The sequence below is a fragment of the Podarcis filfolensis genome (assembly GCF_964270895.1).
Source record: "Podarcis filfolensis genome assembly, chromosome: 13".
NCBI lineage: Eukaryota > Metazoa > Chordata > Lepidosauria > Squamata > Lacertidae > Podarcis > Podarcis filfolensis.
The window spans coordinates 5,668,464-5,691,095 of NC_139615.1; the positions used below are offsets into that span (position 1 = coordinate 5,668,464).

Below are 22,632 nucleotides of genomic sequence, written 5' to 3' on the forward strand. Positions count from 1 at the left end.
TGTGCACCCCACCACCGAGATCATTCCACTGTAACTATCCAGCCTCCCAGAATTTCAACACTTCTTGCGATGGTTTGACCCTTTTCCGTTTAAACAATACAAATTCTACAAACACCCTCCATACCTCCTCAAAATCATTTCTTATATTCCCTGTCTTACCTTAATAGCACATGTTAATTTATCATTCATAGCTATATCCCACACCTATTTATACCATACTTTATACTGACTTCCCACCGCTCAGAAATTCTCTCTATTTTCCTCCCTCCTTCGCTGCTCTCAGTATAATAGCTTTTCCAACTTTGGTTTCGAAATTCACTCATCCTCTCTCCCTGCACATCGCCTGTACAATTACCAATTTATGCTGTGGCTTCTGTCCATTATTATAACCCATCCTCAAAACAATGGAGTAAGAGTAAACCTAAGGAGCGCCATGACGGAAACCTGAGGAAATCTTAATCTATTTCAGCATTCCAACTTTTGTATGTTTCAAAGTACGCCTGCGAATCTTTCTCAGTTTTACTGCTTTCTCCTTTGTAAACTGCTTTGAGGGTTCTTTCTTTTGCAAACAAGAGGAGTATAGATATAAATAAATAAAATAAATGGGTTGTTCCTGAGGAGATGCTTTTAGTCCTCTGAAATGAGACACTTTCCTCAGAAAGGGGACCCTTTTTCTCCTCAGAACAGGCCGGGATACGAAGAAACTGAGCAGAAGCCGAGGAGCAGGCCTCCCTCCGCCTGAGGCCTTTTCCCGCCTTTTTCCTCCCCCTCAACCTCGGCTCTCCAGATGTTTCAGGCCTACAACTCCCATGATCCCTAGCTAGCAGGAGCACTGGTCAGGGATGATGGGAATTGTAGTCTCGAAACATCTGGAGGGCCGAGGGTGAGGAAGCCTGCCCTAGAAAGTGCTGGAAGAGCTGCCCCTCCCCCTCTCTCCTCAGGGAGAGTCAGGGGAGCCTTGGCAAGGCAGGGAAGGCGGCCATCGCTTGCTCCCTCATGAGCCTTTTCTTTCTTTCGTGGGGATTCAAAAAGTTCTTTCTTGTCCTCTTCCCAGGGGCAACTGTTTTATTTCATAAAATTTATAGGCTCTTGATCATGAGGGTGTGGGGGGGAAGCAATCTGGAATAAGAAGGGTTGGTCCTCATATCCGGAGGCCTCCTAAGCAGCCACAGTTTGAAATCCATTAATTCATGTAATTCCCTCAGGCGCCCATGAGGGTTTTTGGGGGGTCTCTGGCCAGAGGATGGCTTGGGGTTCCCCTCCTGCCTCAAGCAGAAGAATCGGGGGCTTCTTCCAGTTTTCCTGGTCTCACGAGGCTTCTCCCTCTGCTTCGAAAAAGTCACATTTGCCTCTCTTTCCCCTCAGTTTCCCAATTCATTGGCCTAAGGAGCCCCTGAAATACGCTCAACAAACAATACAAGCAACACGCAGACCAGTATACCAGATAGCACTGTAATTCTTATTGCATAATATCCATGATTTAGTAACAAAAACAAAATGTGTGCACTTGTAAATTCTCTAATATATTTCAAATCAATTGAACATCTCCTGAAATACGCTCAGCAGTTTAATTTTCTGTACAATCTCTTCTTCTTCTTTTTTGTTCGTTTGTTTAGTCATTTGTTTTATTGGTTTTATGTACAATCTTTACAACAGAGGACTTTAAAACCAAATAAACTTTTACAGCAGAAAACTTTACAACCAAAAGAAACCAATAACATGACTCTCATGTTTTCATTTGTACTAAATCCTTCTCAAATTTCCTTATTTTACTATTCATTGACTTAAATCTTCTTCTTTTAATTCCTTGTTCTTGACCTCCTAAATCGCGTATTTGTCCTCTACAGTTTTCCAATTATTGCCTTATACTTTCCTCCCTCTATACCCGTTACTTCCCTTCACCCAGGTGCGATCTTCTCTGCATACTGTTGTGTTAACAGCTATTAAATTCGTTTTCCCGTTTGTATTGTAATGTTCTCTTGTGTCCTTCAGGCTATTGCATGTTAAATTTAAGCTCTGAAACCAAACCAATATATCCCTGTATGCATTCCCATTCTTTGTAAGTTTTTTGATTAGAGCAGCCTCTAGTTTTGCCATCTCCGCAAATTCACAAATTTTAGCTCACCATTCTAGTAATTCAGGTATTTTTTTCTGATTTCCAATTTTGTTTGTCACTACTATTCTAGCCGCTGCTGTTGCGTACAGGAATATGTTCTTTTTGTCCATTTTCTGTACAATCTCATGTAACCATAAAACTGTAGAGTTGGAAGGCCCTGCAATGCAGGAATCTCAACTAAAGCATCCAGGACAGAGGTTCATCCTCTTCTTCTTTGGTGATCCCTCATAGTAAGGTTGTCTTCCATGAACACGGTCTTAACAATGAGTCCGTAAGTGACTGTGGAGGCCAATTCTGGACCCACACGTCCTTCCACAGTGGGGACATTGGTTTCTGGGCAGGATTTGATCACGGTGTGGATTTGCCAAGCGTGCCTTCCTCTTGGCACGTTTCTGTTACGAAAAAGTTTCTCCCTTGCGTCCTGAGTTCGAGTGTCTCCAAAGCCCAGGACACCTTTGGTCAAGGCTGTTCTCCAACTAGAGCACTCGCTGTCCAGTGTTTCCCAGTTGTCAGTTTTTATACTACATTTTAAAAACATTTGCCTTGAGAGAGTCTTTAAACATCTCTTTTGTAATTTGCTTTCCATTCTTGAGCTGGGAATAGAGTAGTTGCTTTGAGAGGTTGTGGGTTCTCCTTCTTTGGAGGTTTCTCAGCAGAGGTTGGTTGGATGGTTGTCTGTCATGGATGATTTTGTTAAGATTCCTCTATTGCAGGGGGCTGGACTCAGAGTCCCTTCCAACTCTCAAGTTCTAGAATTCTTTTCTTCTTTTTTTGACAAAGTAATAATAAAAAATAAATCAGAATGAAAATGTGCACCCCACCACTGAGATCATTCCATTGTAACTATCCAACCTCCCAAAAATTCAACACTTCTTGCAATGGTTTGACCCCTTTCCGTTTAAACAATACAAATTCTACAAACACCCTCCATATCTCCTCAAAATCATTTCTTATATTCCCTGTCTTACCTTAATAGCACATGTTAATTTATCATTAATAGCTATAGCCCACACCTCTTTATACCATTCTTCCATTTTATATCCTGCTTGCCCCTTCCACTTCCTAGCTAGAATAATTTTTGTCAGTAAATTTGTGAGCAAGTCCTTCATACCCCGTGAACCTTCTGCCCCACTGGGGTGGAAAATTCTAGAAATTTGGATTCTATGGGCCACACTAAACAGGCTGAGCCTTCGGTGACTGGGTGTAGCAGAGGTGCATGTATAAAATCTACTTTTCACAGCCCCAGAGTCAGAGGAAGTGGGAGAAAGGCTATGAATAAGACAAGACATGTGACGGTGGTCAAGAGCTGTTGGCCACAGGCCAGACCACAAGCACTTACAACATGCTTTGCATCAAATAAGCTGACATTTGGGGGTGTGAAGAGGGTGGAGGACTTGCTTACAGACTTGTGTGTGTATATATATAGATATAAAATCACATCATGAGAGGCAAATGTTTGAAGCTTTCTTATTCCAGGAACTTAGGCTGGGTACAGACTTATACCTTCAAATCACCTTTGAAGAACATTCCTTCCTTCCAAGAATTCAGGGCGCTGTAGCTTACTAAGGTTTTCTCAGGTCTGTGACTCTGTGAGAGGTGAAGGGAATAATTTGAGGCAGATTGTCCGGGATTTCTCAGTCAGGGACATGCAAGCCATGCTTAATGGGAAGAGAGGAATGAAATGAGAAGTGAAATTAGGAAGTGGAGAAAGATTGCCAGCCTTGCCTCTTTTCCCGTGTAAAAGGCATTTGCTTCAAGGACACTTTTTCAAGCCCTCCCTCTGCTTCTCCTCCACGTCACCACTTCTTGCTCTTTACGTGTCACAGAGCTGCCCCAAAAAAACCAGTTTCCAAAAATAAGCACAAAAGAGAAAGCGAGGACCACAAGCCAGCATGAGGACTGTTTCATCCTGTGCAAAATAGCTGCGCCTCCATCCGGTGTGACGCTGTGTGTATTGTGCTTGAGAACTGTAAATGAGTGTTTGTGTTTTTCAAAGATCTTTTGTCATCCCCCATTGACTTTAAAAAGCCCCAGCTTCCCTATGTTCCCTATGGTAGGTGCTAACGTGCTCAGCATTTTATCAGTTACCCAATTTCTCTCAGCTTCCACATCTGCATTTGAGAGTGGCCATGACAGCTTCTGCAGAGCAGCTCAGTGCTGCAAGGCATGCTGGGAACGCTTCTTGAGGTCACCCTGGTGGTCAGCCCCGTTTGACACCAGTGGCACACCCAGAATGCTCAGCAACACCACTGTGTTTCTTCTCAGTGTGTTTGGAAAGAAGATTACTATTGCAGATGCATCAGCTCAGTGTTGCTGCTGAAACCGCTTCTTCTAAACTCAGCCTTTGAAGCATGGAGCAAATTTGCCGTCTCTTTGTCCTCCTGGGTAAGACCCTATTCTTCTCCCCTCCAACCCCATTCTTTTCCTTCTTCTGGAGCCTCCTATCTACACTTCCCTTCCCAGTTTCCACTGTCTGTGTTTACTCAAATCTTCTGCCTCTGTTCTCTGTTTCCAGGTGGGTCTTTAGGGCGCGATGAGCACATCTCAGGCAAATCTTTCACAGCATCCACACAATGTCACTGGCATGGGAAAGTTGGCTGTTTTTAACCTTTACCTTTCCTGCAAAAAACCAAAATAAAATCTAATAAAAACCTGTTGCTGGTAGCTTGTTCACAATCTCTGAAGGAGTGATTGACAATCTTAAGCCCTTGCTTGGTTCACCATTTTTATGGGGGTTTTCATTTCCACCATGACCACTGATCAAAGCAGTTTGTACAGTTCTTTTTACATCATCATTATTGTTGTTGTTGATACTTTTATTATTTTAAAATAAAGAATATTCTGGCGTAAAGTGTGCTTATAAATCCATATATTTGTGAACATAACCTCCAGAAATGCATCAAATTAAGGGATATTGCTTTGGGAGGAAAAAAATGTGTATGAGGCTAGGAGTCCAGATTATGAAACTTGAAACGATGCCAAAAACATTTTATATAATCTAAGCATCATATTTTTCTCCTCTGTTCTCTTTCAGTCTCATTTTTTGCTCTTTCCTGGATGACGGTCCTTGCAGGTAATCCAATTAATATAACTTCAAGTACTGTGTGGTAGGCAGATACTTTTGGTGTGAACACATCGTAAAATTTAGACGTGGATATATTGTTGTGGCTATTTGTTCCTTATTCTGTCCCTTATCTTGAAGTCCCAGACCTGAAGGGTGTGAATGGTGAGTTAAAGGGATCCCCCACACTTCCCTTCATGCTCTGCTTTCTAAGCACAGGTCTGGGATTTCCAGGTCCAAATGGGTTTTTTTTGGAGGGGAGAAGAGAGGAGAGAGAGATTTTCAAAATCTGATTTTGAGTTTAAGAGGCATTAGAATAAAGGGTGGAATGGGATGGGTTGGGACTGTCAATCCGAAGCAGCAATTGAAGTATTGTGGAAGGTTATAGGGATTCATGAATCATCTAATGCAATGGGGAGATTCTAAGGGACTGGCCAAACTGTATTTTTATTGTATCTCCCTCTGTTTCTCAGATACTGTGACTGCACATCCATCAGGCCTTTGGCTGTCTCTTTCACCTCCACGCAACACTTTTGCTCGAGGAGAACTGGCTTCATTGATATGCTCCCTCCCAGAAGGACAGAGGGCAACGGGGTTCTATTTCTACGAAAAGAGAGGAGGTGTACCAGTCATGTATGGACAACAGGCGGAAAATATCTTGGAGGTTTCCACAGAATACCTGGAAACAAACAAAACATTTCTCTGTGCTTACCTGGGGGAAAAGAGTTCAGGAGGACTCTTCCTGTCTTCGCTGAGTAACGAGGTTGTGCTGTCCATCACTGGTGAGAAACGTACTCTTTGTGACAGAATTGCATGCACGAAAGCTAAGCCATCTTGGGGATCATGGCTCCTACTCCGCCCAAGCCATTTTGGTAGTTGTAACTGTGAGAGAGATCAAAGGAGCTCTGGCCAAGATCTCTCAGCATAGTCAGAAAACTGCCACCATCATAGTTCCTAGGGGAAGCCAACAGAGTACAGTACTGAAGATTCAAGTCTGTCGTGAAGATGAGCTTTAATGTCATGTAGCAAAGGGGCAGGTTTATTTTAAGCAGTTCTTCAGTCTTGGGGGCACAGATATTGTTGCTGCTCTACAACTCCCATCATCCCCTGCCAACTTAGCAGAAGTTGTAGTTCAACAACATCCAGGGGCCAAGGTTGAAGAACTGTGTAAGCCTTTGCTAACATGGCGGGAAACAGCGCTTGAGGAATATTCTGGTCTTCACCAAAGTCGTCCTGTTGATCGCTGGTGAGGAACATTCTCTTTGTGAATGAATGATACACGCAAAGTCTAAACCATCTGGGTGATTATGCCCAAGCCATTCTGTTGTTTTTGCCAGGTCCAAGGAACACAAAGCAAGGTCCCTGAATATAGTCACAAAGTCGACATCCTCCTGGTTCCTTAGGGAAGGCAAGAGAGCACAGGTGTTATAACATTGGTTTGTGTTTCTAATATAGCTGTATATTAAGGAGAGGTGCTGGAGAAATTGGTCTGGAAGTCACACAGTCTCAGATTGTAGCCCTAATCTCATATATAGTGAATTCTCTCTCAAAGATTCTTAGACCCCCCATCCAGAACACAAATCCCAACTGTTAGCTGAGAATAGGAACTAGTCTTATTCCATTTAAGTCTTTATCATTGCTATGCTCAGAATTCCTGGGAGACAGAAGTGCTTAAGAAGCTAGCCACAAAAACTTCTCTTCCTTTCTCTGTGCTCCTTCAACTTCCCTTTCAGACCTTCCTCGTGCTCCAGTTTTCTCTGTTTCTCCAAAGAAGGATGTCTATACAAGAGGGGAATCTGTGGAAGTCATGTGCTCATCTTCTGAAACCCGTCATGTATCAAGGACCCAGTTTTTCAGGGACCAACAGGATCTGCATTCAGTCAAGCCCTCCTCTCCCTCCTCTCTGAGCAACATCACACACACCCTGCGCCTGGTTATTCAAGATGGTGGAGATTACTCCTGCAGGTACCACATTGTGGAATCTGGGCGAGAGATCGCATCCAGAGAGAGCAACTCCATCAGGATTTTGCTATTGGGTGAGGAGGCCTTTCTTTGCAATACAGATCTCTTGGAAGTTGAATTGGGAAGCTGGATTGAGTCTGGGCAGTTTGGCTGGTCAAAGGAACAGGAGGGGAATTTTATTAATAGAATTTAAATATGTACAAAATTCAAATATCATCAGAAATTCTGTAGTCCTCCCAACGTCCTATTTCCTTTTCTCATTTATCTGCTTGATTATTGAGGGGGAGAGAGATTATTGGTCTACAACTCCCATCAGTCATCCACCAAGCAGCTTGATGGGTGTTGCAGTCCAACAACATCTGGCAACCCAAAGTTCAAACATGTTTATTTAGGTGAGCTTTTCTCGAGAAATTATGTTTGTCAAAAATCGAATGGTTTTGCTGAAAAGTTCCACCAGTTAATGGAATAGAATTGTGGAAATGTGTGTGTAGCATTTGTTTAATGCAGGACTAAGAAGGACCAAGGCATTCTTGGCACTAAACAAGCATACCTTGAACCAACAGCTCATTAAAAAAAATTAATGGATGAAGGACTACAGGAGAATAGTTCAAGGAAGGGGCTGAATGGCATTTCCCCCTTGCACTTCTTCCCTTTCCCCAATGCAGTTCTGCCTCCACCAGCTCCAGAGCTGTCCATTATCCCTCCAAGACAGACCTTTTTCCAGGGACAACGGATCAAGTTGAAATGCTCCCACCCGGAAGGGCAGCAGGCAGCCAAGTTCTTATTTTATGAAATGAAGGCAGAACGTGGGTGGACTAAACTCCAAGAAGACTTCAATAATACCCTGGAAATCACTGCAGAATTTCAGGAAATAAAGAAATCATTTGTCTGTGCCTACATGGAAGAAAGCAGTGCAGGACAACTGTCTGAACAGAGTAACCGCATTGAGGTTTCCATCCCTGGTGAGTAAAGTTTGGCTAGCTCATTAACTGAAGACTCAAAAAGTTTTCTCCGTCTTCCTAAAGGCAATCCAGAAATTCTGGCATATTTATGTGGGTTGCTGTTTTTTTTTTTCTTTTTACTTGTGGAAAGAAAGCATATACTACTTATTCCAAAGAAATTCTAAGCAATGTAGATAGTAAAGTTAACAATAAAACACAGATAATTTTTTTTTTTTTTTTAATCTTAATGAGGGGAAAGGGTTTCTGTCTGTTTCTAAACTTAAGCCAGTTGGCTGCCACTGTTTTCTCACAAGAAATATTGGCAATATTGATTTTATGGAGGTTATAGAGATGGCTAAAGATGTTTCTCTGCATTCTCGCAAAACTTCAATTCCCCGGGTTCATAATTCTGTGTACATTGCGGCAGCCTTTGGCTATGTGCAATAAAACTGACTGACTGACTGACTGAATTCCCCGGGTTCTTCAGGGAGCATCTATGCTATTTAAACTGTTGTTATTGTTGTTTTATTTAATCCCCTGAAGGTTGCGTGGTATCATTAGGATGCCCAGACCTCTGGGAAGGATTTCAAAAGTAAATGTTTTTGCTGAACTTGACCTGCTGTTCCACTCTATTAATGAGAGTCCTAAAAGAATTCATGTCTATTAAAGGTGTTTAATTATGGAAGATTGGAAGAAACTATTTCCAGTCTGGGTTCAAGCCTGGTTTTGGAGGCTCAGTCATCTGAGTGACAAGGGTAATAATATTACCAGGTCCACCTGCTCTTTCGCAGCCTATTCACTGTGATCCATGCACAGGTAACCTAAAAAGTGGATTGCTCTAATGTTCTGCCCTCGGCATTGGTTCAGAAGCGGCAGCTTGTGAAGAATGCAGCAGCAAGGATACTCAGGGGGGATACCTGACACCTGGGACATTTGTGGCCTATAAAGCTCTCAGCAGCTCAGGAGCAGGTAATCTGACGGACTGCCTGACTTCTCCCATTTATAGACCATCCAAGTCTCTGCATTCTGAGGATGGGCTTCTCCTCTTAACCATATCGCCTGCAAAGCTCCATCTGGTTGGGGGCTGCAGAGATCCTTTTCCATTCCTTCCTACCAAATGCTCTCCCTGCTGAGATCAGGCGGGCAAAAACCGTGGGGTGAATTGAATACCTACCCCTTCGGCCTTCGCTGACCTTAAGCCATTGTGATTATTTTATTGATGATTATTTTTCACAGATTTGTTCTCTCCGATTATTTGTTATTATGTAGGTTGCTTTCTGCAAATGAAAAGCGGGGTAGAAATCCTTTAATGAAATGGAAGGAAACATACAGTATGTGTCAGTCTTAGAAAGGAAATTGTGAGAAAACAGAAAACCTTTCCCTTTTACGTTGTTCCCTAAATCTTTGGATGCTTCTCTCCCTCTGCTTCCTGTGGAACCCAGCCTCCTTCCCACCTGCTGAACTTTTTCAGCAACCACAGGAACCTGTTTACAGTCCAGGAGAACGGGTTACCTTGACCTGTTCCGCTCCTGAGGAAATGGACTTGGTGGGATTCAGCTTCTACAAGGAACAACATGATCAGAACTACAAGGTGTTGCCAGATCAAGGAAGCGGCCCCTATGCAGCATTCCCTGTGAATAAAAATACTGCTGGAATATACAGATGCCTATACTGGGTGCAGAATTCAGGACAGATAATCCAGTCCCCAATGAGTTCCCCCATCTCTGTAGTCATGACAGGTGAGAGAGTTTCTTCTGCATGCTGATGGAGGAGATCCAAAAGGTCTCAGTGACTGGAAGGGAGTGGGGAACATGTGAAATGTCAGCCTGGTTATTTTACAAGGTGACAATCAAGTGTTTATGATTTACAGTGGTACCCTGGTTGTCAAACAGCTTGGCTCCCAAACAAATCGGCTCCCGAATGCCGAAAACTCGGGAATAAATCTTCAGGTTTTCAAACGTTTTTCGAAAGCCGAACGTCTGATGCGGCTTCCACTGGAGTGCAGGAAGCTCCTGCAGCCAATCAGAAGCCACGTCTTGCTTTTCGAATGATTTCAGGAATTGAATGGACTTCCAGAAAGGATTAAGTTCAAGAACCAAGGTACCACTGTATAAGAAGAAGTGCCTTAAAGTCTCAAACTGTATTGAACTTGGACGCTCTCATCTCATTAGTGTGGAATGGGCAGCTGTAGTTACTCAGACAAGGAAGAGGTTTTTCCTCTGCGCATCCTGACGTGCAAACTGAACTCGGAAGACATAAATGTGGAACCATGGTTTGCAGAGGGACATAGTTCAGAAGGCAGGAGCTGGGAAGTACTGGATGGGGAACAGCTAGGAGAACAAACACTGGGAGAGAGAGGGTTAACAGATTCACAGTCTCTGGACAGCATTCCTCTGCTCAGCCCAAGGTCAAGATGAGCTCAGAAAGTGTCAGAACAGAAAGCACAGAGGGTACAAGCTCAGATTACAAGACATAGGAATGACGGAAGGGGGTGTGATCCTTATTTGGGAGCACCGCCATTTCCAGGAGAGATGTGTTGTTTGTTCTCTCTCTGTGATCATTAAAGCTTATAACTGGTAAGAAGACTCCTTTCCCTTTGTCCTGCTTATCTTCTGCCACAGGGGGAGGAAGCTGATTCCCTGACGCTTGACAGGAATTCTCTGTTAGAGATTCCAAGACCCCACCCAGAGCCACAGATCCCAAGGTTTATTGGAGGGGCTACAGTGGTACCTCGGGTTACAGACACTTCAGGTTACAGACTCCCCTAACCCAGAAGTAGTACCTCGGGTTAAGAACTTTACCTCAGGATGGCAACACAAATCGTGCAGCAGAGGCGGCATGGCAGCAGCAGGAGGCTAAAGTGGTACCTCAGGTTAAGAACAGTTTCAGGTTAAGAATGGACCTCCAGAACAAATTAAGTTCTTAACCAGAGGTACCTCTGTTTTGTTAAAATAATTAAACTGTAGGATAGTTGTGCTCCAAATTCCTGAAACAGAGGTGTTTAACAAAGATTGTTATTCCTTTCTCTGTACTCCTTCTACTTCCTTCTCAGAACACCCTCGTCCCCCAGTCTTAACTGTTTCGCCAGAAAAGGATAGCTACAGAAGAGAGGAGTCCATAAAACTTAGATGTTCAGCTTATGAAAGCCGTGATGTATCAAAGATCCAGTTTTTCAAGGACAAGAGGCAACTGCAACTCATCAATGTCCCCTCCTCTCTGAACACCTTCACACACATACAACTGCTTCTTCCTCAAGATGGTGGCGATTACTCCTGCAAGTACCACATTGTGGTATCAGGGCGAGAGTTCCCATCCAGAGAGAGCAACTCCATCAGGATTTTGGTATTGGGTGAGGAGGCCTTTCTTTGCAATATGGGTCTCTTGGAGGGGGAAATGGGAAAGTGGACTGAGTTTGGGGGAGGTTGGGCAGGCAAGGAATAGGGGGAATAATTTTGTTAGTAGAATATGTACAGAATTTGAAGATCACCCATAATTTCATAGTCCTTCCAAACTCCTCTTTTCTTCTTGTCTGCCTTTGAAACTCATTGCCCCTTCCAAAACGACATCGAGAAACAAAGGCAAGGTGCCTGCCCCGAGGAGCATACAAGGGATGTCGTCACATAGGGATCCCTTGTGACCTTGGGATTCCCTTTGATTCTCTCTGCAGATGAACCACGTTCCACAATGCCTACCTTTTCCACCCCTGACCAGGCTGCTCTGAGTTTTGCCGCCACAACCAGACCACCTAGAACGTCAATACTGGCAACTTCATCAACCAGCTCTTCTCGCTACATCGCCAGAACACCCTCAACACACACAAAGCTCCTTGCATCAAGCACCTCCTGGTCCAGCTCTTCGCAGCTGAGTCTGCATTATAGCACCTCAACCAGCAGCACCAATGCTCAGGAGAGCAGAAAATCATCCACCTGCTGTGATCCCAAATCAACCACAGACCAAAAGAAGGACGATTCAGAAAAAGGTACGGCCCTCTCATGAGGCTGTTATTTTTAAGAAAGGGACCCTGTCTCTTTCTTTCATTCATTCATTGTTTTATATTTGTATAAAATTGTTATTTTATAGGTTATAAGCCACCCTGAGTGCTGCAGTTGCAGTAGAAGGGAGCAAAATGTCCAAATAAATAAATAAATAAGGGTTGCACTGTAAATAACCCACCTGATTCAGCTCAGTGCGGAATATTATTTTCACCCTACGAAAATAAATGGAAGCAGTGCTTCTGCTGCCTGATTTGTTTGCTTTTGTACCGTTATTATTTTTGTCTGGTGGTATTGTTTTTTTATCTGATAGTACTGCATTGTTACTTTATCATGCGTGGCTATGTTTTAAATGATAAAATAGGAATTTTATGATGTTGCCATGCTTCCGTTTGAGTGGGTCGATCTGAAAGGCAGCCTATAACTACAGAATATGGATACAGCCTATAAATAGAGAATATGGATGGTTGGAAAGAATAATATTTAGAAAGGGACAATCAATGGACCTTCAGAGACCAGGGAGGGAAGAGGAAGGGTGGAAGATAGAATGGCCAAAGAGGGGAATATGTGGAGGAGCAAAGTTAATAGATACTAGCCAAGTCTACGTTTTGTAACAAATGACTAGTTCTCTGATCGATAACCCGTTCTGATTAACAGCAATTCTCTTGCAGGTTCATATCCTTTTCTTCTCCCACTGGCCATTGGATGTGGCACCAGCGGATGTCTCCTCCTCCTGGTGTTTGTTGTCTGCATTTATAGGAGAAAGCACAAAGGTATTTGGCAAGGCAGGGGAAACTGAGCCTGGGGAGATGGACATCCCAGGAAGAATGCAGATGTGGGTGGAAATAACACCTGGTGGAATCGTCACAGCCAGAATTATCACACAGCATGCCTTCTTCATTATTATTTTTTGACAAACTAATAATCATAAATAAATAAGAATGAAAATGTGCACCCCACCACCGAGATCATTCCATTGCAACTATCCAACCTGCCAAAATTCCAACGCCTCTTGCGATGGTTTGACCCCTTTCCGTTTTAACAGTACAAATTCTACAAACGCCCTCCATATCTCCTCAAAATAATTTCTCCTGCGTATTCCCTGTCTTACCTTAATAGCACATGTTAATTTATCATTAATAGCTATAGCCCACACCTCTTTATACCATTCTTCCATTTTATATCCTGCTTGCTCCTTCCACTTCCTAGCTATAATAATTCATGCAGCTGTCAATAAATTTGTGAGCAAGTTCTTCCTAGCCTTGAAACCTTCCACCCCATCGTAAATTGATAATAATGCTACCTCTGGACTTTCGGTCAGCTTTAACCCAGTGATTTCTGTTATCTCCTTAAACGCCCTTTGCCAGAAAAATTGTGCATATTTACCACATGTGAACATAATTCCCGGTTTCCTGGCATCCCCTCCAACATAGCACCAAATATTCCTTGATTATTTGATTTAATCTGATTGGTGTTAAATACCATCTGCAAACTAATTTATAATAATTTTCTTTTATTCTTATAGACAACATTTCCAATGTTTCTCCCATATTTCCCCCCAGCTTTGACTGTTTATCTGCCCTGTTGTCTCTTTTTCCCACACCTCTTTTAATTTCTTAATCCTCCATTTCTACTATTTATTTTTTAATTTCACTGGTTTCCTCTATCTCCCCTTTTTATAATTTTTTTTTCAAATTTTGTATATTCTTTGCAGTTCTTGTTTTCCCTTAACCACTCCTTTGTCCGTCGCTCCAGTTGTATTCAGTTAAACCAAATTATTTCACTTCCTGTTAGAGCTTCTCTTATTTGTTCTTTGCTTCTGCCTTCTTCGTGTTTGTCCTCATCTCTTCAACAACAGCCTGACACACCAAAACCTGCATTTGCAGGAGAAGCTATTTGCATCAGTATTTTTTATCAGGAGAAACCTCGCCTGTTCCATTTCTGTGTGTCAGGTTGCAGTTAGAAGCACAGAAGCAGAGTTATAAAAGGGAGCAGCCCCATCTATTTGTCCAGGACAGAGATCTGAAATTGTTCACAATGCCCTCTTCATGGGGCTGCCATTGAAGACTGTGCAAACCTTCTGTGGTTTCAAAAGACAGCAACTTATAAAGAGCACATCCTGTCAGCCTTTGTAAAACCTTTGCAGACTCTCTGTTTGTTTCAGATTCAAAATGGTGGCCTCTTGGCCTTCAGAGTCCTAAACAACAACCATCCTTTAATACCCCCTTTATTTACACATTAAGAATTACACATAATGAACTACATTGTTCTGTTGTAAAAGAAAAAATCTTCACGCTAAGAGGCTAGAAAAGGAGAAAAAAGAAAAAGAAGAAAAGAAAAAATAAAGAAAAAATTAAACGAAAAATCTTCTGAAAAACGTACAAGAAATGCAAACCATCATCGACATTATTATAAACATATATTTCCAGTAAGAAATCCTTTTATCTTCAGCTTATCGATTTCTCCTTGCCACTCTTACTTTCTTATCTATACCTGATCTCTGGTTTTATTCCTTGATTTATTTGATGACTTCCTTCTACCACTATGCCTTTTCTAATTTCTCATATCTTAAAATTTCTGCATCCATTTTTACTCAGTGGAGAACTTATCTCTGTGGAATTTAGTCTATTCTCAGCCAAGTGTCATCACTGGAAGCGTGTTGTATCATGTAATTTTTAAAAACATCCCATTCTTTTTTGATCCTATCTCCTGAATAGTTTCTTATGAATTCTGTTAATTTTGCTAATTCAAGATATTCACATAGCTTTAGGTGCCATTCTTCTTTTGTCGGTATTACATTACTTTTCCAATACTTTGCTATAAGAATCCTGGCAGCTGTAGTAGCATAAAGAAAAACTCTTTTATTAGCTTTTGGGATGTTTGGGGATGTAAAAATGCCTAATAAAAATAATTCTGATTTTTTTAGGAAATGTATATTTTAACATTTTCTTCAATTCTTCATATATCGTGTCCCAAAATAATACGTTGGTGGTATAGTGGTGAGCATAGCTGCCTTACATCCTTGAAATTTCACCCACTTCTCTGAGTGTTGCAGCACTGTTCCCCAGCCAAGCAATGTAAAGTGCAGGATTCTAGAGGATATTGCGCCTCACGTGCTCTAAATGTGGGAACTCTAGTGCCCTGTCTTTGTGTCTCCTTCTTCGCTTAAGAGTCACACGCATTCACAAACTTTCTTTTTCTTTTCTCAGATAAGAGAGCGATCACAGCAAGGTGAGTGAGTATGAAAACTTGGGGGCCAGCAATCACCGGCAGCTGTCAGAAGCAGCTTCGTCCAAGCTGTTGGACATGATGCTGCGGTTTGTGTGGCCCATCGTCGGAGGAGTCGGGGCTGCTGTGTGTTTAAAAACAGAAGCAGGGACATGCAGTCAGCAGTGACAAGAGGCTGCAAGGGTGTGGCTGCCAAAAAAAGCCACCTCTTTGCAAGAAGATAAAAAGAACTTTTTAGCACAAGGCAAAGGGGAGTCATTTGGTCTAGCCTCCATTGTCCAACTGTAGCCAGCCACATGCCTCTGGGAAGCCCACCAGAACGCCATTCCTAATTCCTGCTCCCCTGGTTTTCAGAGATAGAATCAAAGAATTCTAGAGTTGGAAGGGACCCTGAGGATCATCTTGTTCAGGCATCCCCAAACTCGGCCCTCCAGATGTTTTTGGGACTACAACTCCCATCATCCCTAGCTAACAGGACCAGTGGTCAGGGATGATGGGAATTGTAGTCCCAAAACATCTGGAGGGCCGAATTTGGGGGTGCCTGATGTAGTCCAACCCCCTGCAATGCAGGAATATGCAGCTGCCCCATACGGGGATCAAACCTGCGACCTTGGCATCATCAGCACCACGCTCTAGCCAACTGAGCTATCCATACTGCCTCTGACCTTGGAGGTTTCCATTTGCTGCCATGATCCTTAAGAGCCGCTGATTCACCTCTCCTGTGACTTTGTATAAGCAGCAGCCCCACATCCTGTGGCAGCGAGACCCGCAAGTCAGGCGATGTGCTAGGTAGAGAAGCCATTCCTTTAGTCTGCCCTCTTCTCCACAACTACGAAAGCCTTGTCCAGTGTCTCGCCTGGCAATCCCAGGAGAGCTGACGCTTTTCTTTCCTGGTGGGCTTTTAGCAGGGCAGAAATTCTTATTGCTTATCAAGCTTCACATGTTCAAATTCCAAGCAAAATCCCAGTAAAGAAAGCCACCTGTTCTACCGTTACCTGTTTTGACTGACAGCAGGCTCTCAGGGGCCTTTCTCTCTTCTCCAGTCCTGTGTCCTGGATCTTTTCACCTGGAGATGCCGGGACTAGAACCTGGGACCTTTGCTGTGCAAGGCACGTGCTCTGTCACTAAGCCATGGTCTGTCCCCAAATGGATTAGCTTTGAGATAAGACAGTATATTACCATATTAGTCCTCCCTGCCCCCAACATCCTCTTCATTTTCAGCTGCTTTTTGTGTGTTTAGTTCCTCTCCCCATTCCTTTCCAGCAGCTACTGGAAAACACTGGACATTCGGCAGTCCCTGAAAAGACGGTAGGAAGGAGCCGAGCGTTCCCCTCTAGCATGCCTCTCTTATCATCTTGCAGGGGGGAGGACAGAGAGGGTAGGCGCAGCTAACCTGGATGGCAGACCAAAATCTCAACTAGACTTGGGTAGACTTGGTGGGGGGACTGGATAAATTGCAGGGACACCCAGCTTTTTCCCCTGTTTGTTTTTTGGATTTTAATGTTTGGGAAACAAATAGAGGGGGGGGTGTTATTTGTTTGTTTTTTCCAGGCCTTCACATCTCTAATCCCAAAACATTCAGCAAAACTCAACATCAGTGGAGGGAGGGCACAGTTTCAAGCCTCCCCCCCCCCCAGCAGGAACAATTAAATCATTTGCTGGAACGCCAGAATATTTTATTAAAGAGAATGATTCTTTCCTTTTTTTTTGATGGCGTTTGTCATTCAAAGCCAGGAGTTTGAATATAGTAACACTTCTTTGCAAGGTAGTTTTAATTCAAACGCTGCATTTCAGCTCAGTGTGTTTTATAAGCTGAAACTATACACAGAACTGAATAGTAATCCTTTTTAAAATCTGTGTGTTGTTGTTCTGTATGCGAGAGAGAGAGAGAGAGACACATACATACACTAATGGGGTAAGAAAGTTGCCAACATTTCTGGACTCTGTGGGTGCAGTTGTGGCAGATGTCGTGATGGACTTCAAAATGTAATAGTAGACCTCTGCTTAAAAGAGATACAGGCACGTTCTCCTAAATGTGCTTCATTCCAACCCACATAGCTATATAAACAAACTTGTTGCCACAAGATACAGTAATGTCACCAGCACAGAAGGCTTTGAAAGATGTTCAGAGAAAAATATGGGGAACATGCTACCAATGGCTTCAGATGCAACGGCTGTGTCAGAGGCAGTGGGGAGAGCATGGCTCTTGGCCACTGTGAGAACAGAATGCCAGACAGGATGAGTCTTTGGCTCAATCCAGCAAATTCATTTGTTCTTGTTACAAATGTGGGAATGTTGTGGGGAGTCAGAGTTAATCTACTGATTAAATATTATCCTTCCTAACTCACGCTAGTGAGTCATATATATATATGACTGATATATATATCAGAGCTCATATATATATATCAGAGCTCATTCCTCTTTTACACAGCAAGAAGCTAGTTGCAGATTCGTTTGAATCTCTCTTTTTTTAAAAAAAAATAATTTTATTATTTTTTCATTAATAACATTCCAATTAATAACATATCAGATCTTGCCACATCATAACACAAATAATAAAGCCAATTATACATTCCGAATTAAATAATTTAGAGAGTCTTCCCATGTTCTGGCTGGTCAGGAGAAAATTTTTATTTCTTGTTCCCGCTTTCCCCCTCTCTTGTTTGTTCCCAATATCATAATTCCGATCTTAATCTGTTATCTTATCATCTCAGTCACTGGTATGAAACTTTCAATTGTATTTAACAAATCCATATGTATGTTAACATGCAAGAGAAATTTTATTCTTCCTGTTGTCATTCGTCAATTGTTTTCGGCACAGTCCCCCTCGGAGGCCCCCTTTTCATTCCACACAGTTCTCGTTTGAATCTCTTTGGTTAAGCAATCCAATCTGGCATGCCCAGATTGGAGTATGTTCCAGGTAAAACCCCTTTGATTCCCTCCTAAAAGAATGAAGACACAATAGTCTTTCTTATAAGTAATGAAAAGTTTACTCACATTCAGTTCACATTATGATCCCTGAAGGCAGGCTTTAGCTTGCTGTTACAGATGTTACAGTTACAGTGTGGCAGAGAGCCAGCAGTGCAGTCCAAGAGAAGAAATGGCACCAAAAGAGGAGGATGGCTGCGTGTCTGGCCCTTTTACAGGGTCTCCCAGGGCCACGCCCATCTACCTGGTCACATGCAAAGGAAGGATGCTCCAGACCAGGTGTGACAGGAAGTCTTCCTGGCTGGAGTAACATCCTCCTGTCTGTGTCCACTCTAGGAAAACAAGGAATGTTGTACTTGACTGCTCCAATGGATTACGTCCCACAACAAATAGGCCACCACCTTTGCACTAGCGCAGCTCCCGTGCTTTGAGCAGCAGTGCAGCGTAGAGAAATTAAGCAGGTTTTCCTATAACATACCTCCACAGTGGGGTAACCCAGGACAAAGTTTCCCTTGCTAAACTTTGCATGCCAGGCCGCTCCTGAAACCGAAAAGGCAACTGTCTGTAAACTAACAATAAACATCCCTAAAAATGGCAAAAAGTAGTTTCTTTCCCAGATAAGTGTTTTCTTAAACAACAGCTAACACCGTAAATAAGGAGTTCACTTGCAATATATCAGTGGTTCAGTGCTCATTTCTTTTCTTCCCAAAGTAGATTTTATCTTGAACTTTTGCAAACACAGTAATAAAGAGTCCACTTGTGATATACCACAAGAGGTTCAGTGCTCAGACGTCATTCCAGTAATCCGACGTTTCGTCACTAAAGAGTTTAGTCATCGAGCTTTGTAGTAAATAATATACAACAGAAGGCAGTATGTGAATGACTTAAATCAGGAGTATATCTGTCCCCACCTGCATGTTTCCATCAGGAAAAGCATATAAAGAGGACAACATACTTCAGTTTGTTTAACCTCCTCCTGCTCCTGAAGGCAGAGGAGCAGGGCGGTCCCAGTAGCTCCCACCTCTTTGGGATTTCCTGCAGCTTCTACCCCCTGCTAAAACCTTTGTTCTGTCTTGCAGACGCAAAGACCCCGTCGGAGTCTCTACAAGTAAGTAAGACATTAAACTTTCCATCCTTATTAGGGTTCCAGAGAAGGATCAATGCTTTTTTTTTTCTGACAGGTCCCCTGTGTCTTTAAAAGCCATGGGGCAGGCAGACATTAAAGCGGTGAAGCATTTCCCGCAACTCCTCCATGTTGGGAGGAAACACACCTGTTGAATTTCTGCCTGTCCTGCAGCTGTTGAAGGAAAAGGTGGCAGCACTATACCTGTGGCCCAGGATGCACCAGGTGAATTGCAACTCCCCAATGAGGAACAGTTGCAGCATCTGGGACTTCTTAATATTCTTTTTGTTATTTCTTTTTCTTTCTCTATTTATTTCTTCCCCTCCCCCCGCTTTTCTGTGTTTCCATTGTACAGTGGTACCTCGGGTTAAGTACTTAATTCGTTCCGGAGGTCCGTACTTAACCTGAAACTGTTCTTAACCTGAAGCACCACTTTAGCTAATGAGGCCTCCTGCTGCCGCCGCGCCGCCGGAACACTATTTCTGTTCTCATCCTGAAGCAAAGTTCTTAACCTGAAGCACTATTTCTGGGTTAGCAGAGTCTCTAACCTGAAGCGTATGTAACCCGAGGTACCACTGTATCTAGATAAAAGTTTTGATTTGGTTTAAAAAAGGGAAAAGATATTAAGTTTTTTATTTTCCTCTATAAACCTTAACAACATTTATTTTTTTTAAAGAGGAAAACCCGTTGTTTACTGCTGAAGAGGGCTTATCCACACCTTCTATTGCCCTGCTGCTCCCACACACACCAGGGAAAACTGCTCTTTAGTGGTTAATTGGAGCAAACAGCAATTCAGGTTTTCTCTGGATTGACATTTGCTCTGATTTAGAGTGGAAGAGAGGGTTTTCCCTGGGAAAGGAGCAAAAAACGGGGAAAGCACTCGGACACGTGCCTTGAAAGCGTGGGTGAAGCAGAAAACTGCTCAAAAAAATCACCTTCACTTTGCGAAAAGGAGCTCTGCCTACAGGCCAACCAAGGACTTGCAGGTAAAAGGAAGTTGCGTTGGGTTAAAGATGAGAGGATGTAGGTGTTAACCACGTTGGTTTTAATGCTTAGTTCTCGAAGAAAGGAATGTGCCAGGCTGGATGCAGCCAGCAAGTGAAGACTGGGGGATCCTGCCAAAAGCCAAAAGCCCCATGTCAAAAGCCAGGCATCCATTAGAAAAGAAGAAGGCAGATGAAGACACCGATTCTGGAGCCAGTTTTGAATTCCCTGTAAGTTTCAAATCTACTTCTTCTTCTCTGGCAATCACCCGTAGCCGAGTAAGATTGTCTTCCATAAACACAGTTTTAACAATGAGTCAGTAAGTTACTGTGGAGGCCAGTTCTGGACCCACACGTCCTTCCACAGTGGGGACATTGGTTCCTGGATGGGAGTTGATCACTGTGTGGATTTGCCAAGCGTGCCTTCCCCTTAGCACATTTCTCCCTTGCGTCCTGAGTTCAAGTGTCTTCAAAGTCCATGACATCTTTGGTAAAGGCTGTTCTCCAACTGGAGCGCTCGCAGCCAGTGTTTCCCAGTTATCAGTGTTTATACTACATTTTTTAAGATTTGCCTTGAGGCAGTCTTTAAACCTCTTTTGTGGCCAATCTTTAAACCTCTTCTATTGACCACCAGCATTACGCTTTCCATTTTTAAGTTCGGAATAGAGTAGTTGCTTTGGAAGAGGATAATCAGGCATCCACACAACATGACCAGTCCAGCGAAGTTGATGTTGAAGAATCATTGCTTCGACACTCACTCGCTGGATCATCCCCTTGTCATGGTGAGTGGGCTTGCACGTTCCTATGACCCTTGTGAGCGAAGCCGTCGGGAATCCCATACTCCCAGCAGGATCACCCAAGGCGGTAAGGTCAAAGGGAAGGAGCTAGACAAAGAATGATCCAAGAAGTTCAAATCCACTATGCACACTCTGTCTCCATGGGCTTGTCATCCTTCTCCCTTATTGCTTTTTCCATGCAGTACCAGAGTGGCTGGCGCAACCCGATCAGATGGGCGGTTTATTGTTGTTGTTGTTGTTTATTTCCAGGAAATTGATGCAACGTACTCGTTTCTCAGCTTCCCCTGCTCCACATTCTTCCTGGAAGAAAACGACAGACCCTCGGAGGAGCCAGTCCCATCCCAGATTCCACCTGGGTTGCTATCTCAAGTTACTGGACCTCAGTGAGGAGAATCCCCATCTTACAGACAAAGAACTCTGACTTCCGTTCGTTTTTAAAAATAATTTTATAAGTTGTGTGTCCTTGTTGCTCAACTTGACCCTTTTACATGATTTTGTGCGTTTTGTGGTATTTGTGCATTGTGATCTGCTGTTATTTTATTGATTATAGATTAGTAATTCTTTATTGTAATCGATAAGTGTGAACTGCTAGATTATTATTTGCTGATGTTTAACTTTACTGTTTAGTAGTGGATCCTAATGGATTGTTGAGTATTGCTTTATTTGATATGTTGTTTATTTTAAAGCTATTGTGGCTTTTTATATAGGATCTGATTGTTACTATTAATTTTTTGATGTTTTATTATTATTTTTATGTGTGTTGGAAGCCACCCAGAGTGGCTGTGGCAACCCAGCCAGATGGGTGGGGTATAAATAATAAATTTATTATTATTATTATATTATTACCAGCACCTGTTCATGTCTATGGGGCTTGCATGGTGGACTGTGCCCTCTTTTAATTATTCTGCCTCAAAACCAAAATGCCTTGGATTATGGGTCCAGATGGGATCAGATTAGGGAACGAGGAACATTGTCAGGACTTGGGTATCTAGTCCAACAGTGTGCTGGTATTTGTGCCTTCCATATGCTCTGTAAGTATGTAGTCTATGACACATAAGCCCATAAAACTAAAATAAGTTTTTCTTACATGTTCTACTTTTGAAATAATCTGGGAGTCCCACCCCCCCCATTGCAATTATTAACTCTGCACATACGGAAGGAATGGGATGTATAAAAACTGACCCTTCTCCTGTCATTTCTCATGTCAGTGTGATGCTTAGAATGTTTTGTCAGCCTTCTTCCTTCCCCCCACCCCTACCCCTCCCAATACAGTCGTACCTTGGAAGTCGAACAGAATCCATTCAGAAAGTCCATTCGACTTCCAAAACGTTCGGAAACCAAAGCGCAGCTTCCGATTGGCTGCAAGAAGCTCCTGCAGCCAATTGGAAGCTGCGGAAGCCCTGCCGGACGTTCGGCTTCCGAAAATCATTCGAAAACCGGAACACTCACTTCCGGGTTTCGATCGTTCGGGAGCCTATTTGTTCAGGAACCAAGGCGTTTG

The 22,632-nt window shown here is 42.9% G+C and overlaps 1 protein-coding gene and 1 long non-coding RNA gene across 4 annotated transcripts; one reads left to right on the top strand and one right to left on the bottom strand.

Annotated features, from left to right (window-relative positions):
• Window positions 1-847: 847 nt before the first annotated feature.
• On the top strand, window positions 848-21,966 carry LOC310746792 (immunoglobulin superfamily member 1-like). Of its 3 annotated transcripts, none has more exons than XM_083580900.1 (14): window positions 848-1,192; window positions 5,151-5,189; window positions 5,651-5,959; window positions 6,911-7,213; window positions 7,805-8,101; window positions 9,523-9,819; window positions 11,133-11,429; window positions 11,748-12,059; window positions 12,744-12,845; window positions 15,282-15,303; window positions 16,564-16,608; window positions 19,308-19,336; window positions 20,408-20,565; window positions 21,381-21,966. In XM_083580900.1, exons 2-14 carry the CDS (start codon window positions 5,174-5,176, stop codon window positions 21,516-21,518), a joined length of 2,325 nt encoding a protein of 774 aa, XP_083437026.1. In that variant the 5' UTR covers window positions 848-1,192; window positions 5,151-5,173; the 3' UTR covers window positions 21,519-21,966. The 3 variants fall into 3 exon arrangements, with proteins under 3 accessions (XP_083437026.1, XP_083437024.1, XP_083437025.1); XM_083580898.1 differs by lacking the exon at window positions 848-1,192 and adding an exon at window positions 2,557-4,501; XM_083580899.1 differs by lacking the exons at window positions 848-1,192; window positions 16,564-16,608 and adding an exon at window positions 2,558-4,501.
• LOC310747048 lies at window positions 17,778-19,330 on the bottom strand. The gene is made up of 2 exons (XR_014540872.1): window positions 18,707-19,330; window positions 17,778-18,242 (listed from the first exon to the last, which is right to left on the bottom strand). It is a non-coding gene; the product is annotated as an uncharacterized lncRNA (long non-coding RNA).
• Window positions 21,967-22,632: the final 666 nt, after the last annotated feature.

Excerpts from the sequence above, each read along its gene's own strand:
- LOC310746792 (XM_083580898.1), top strand. The coding sequence starts at position 4,468 with ATGGAGCAAATTTGCCGTCTCTTTGTCCTCCTGG. Across the intron at positions 8,102-9,522 it reads CATTGAGGTTTCCATCCCTG|CCTCCTTCCCACCTGCTGAA; the intron begins GTGAGTAAAGTT and ends TGTGGAACCCAG. Across the intron at positions 16,609-19,307 it reads CGGCAGTCCCTGAAAAGACG|ACGCAAAGACCCCGTCGGAG; the intron begins GTAGGAAGGAGC and ends TCTGTCTTGCAG.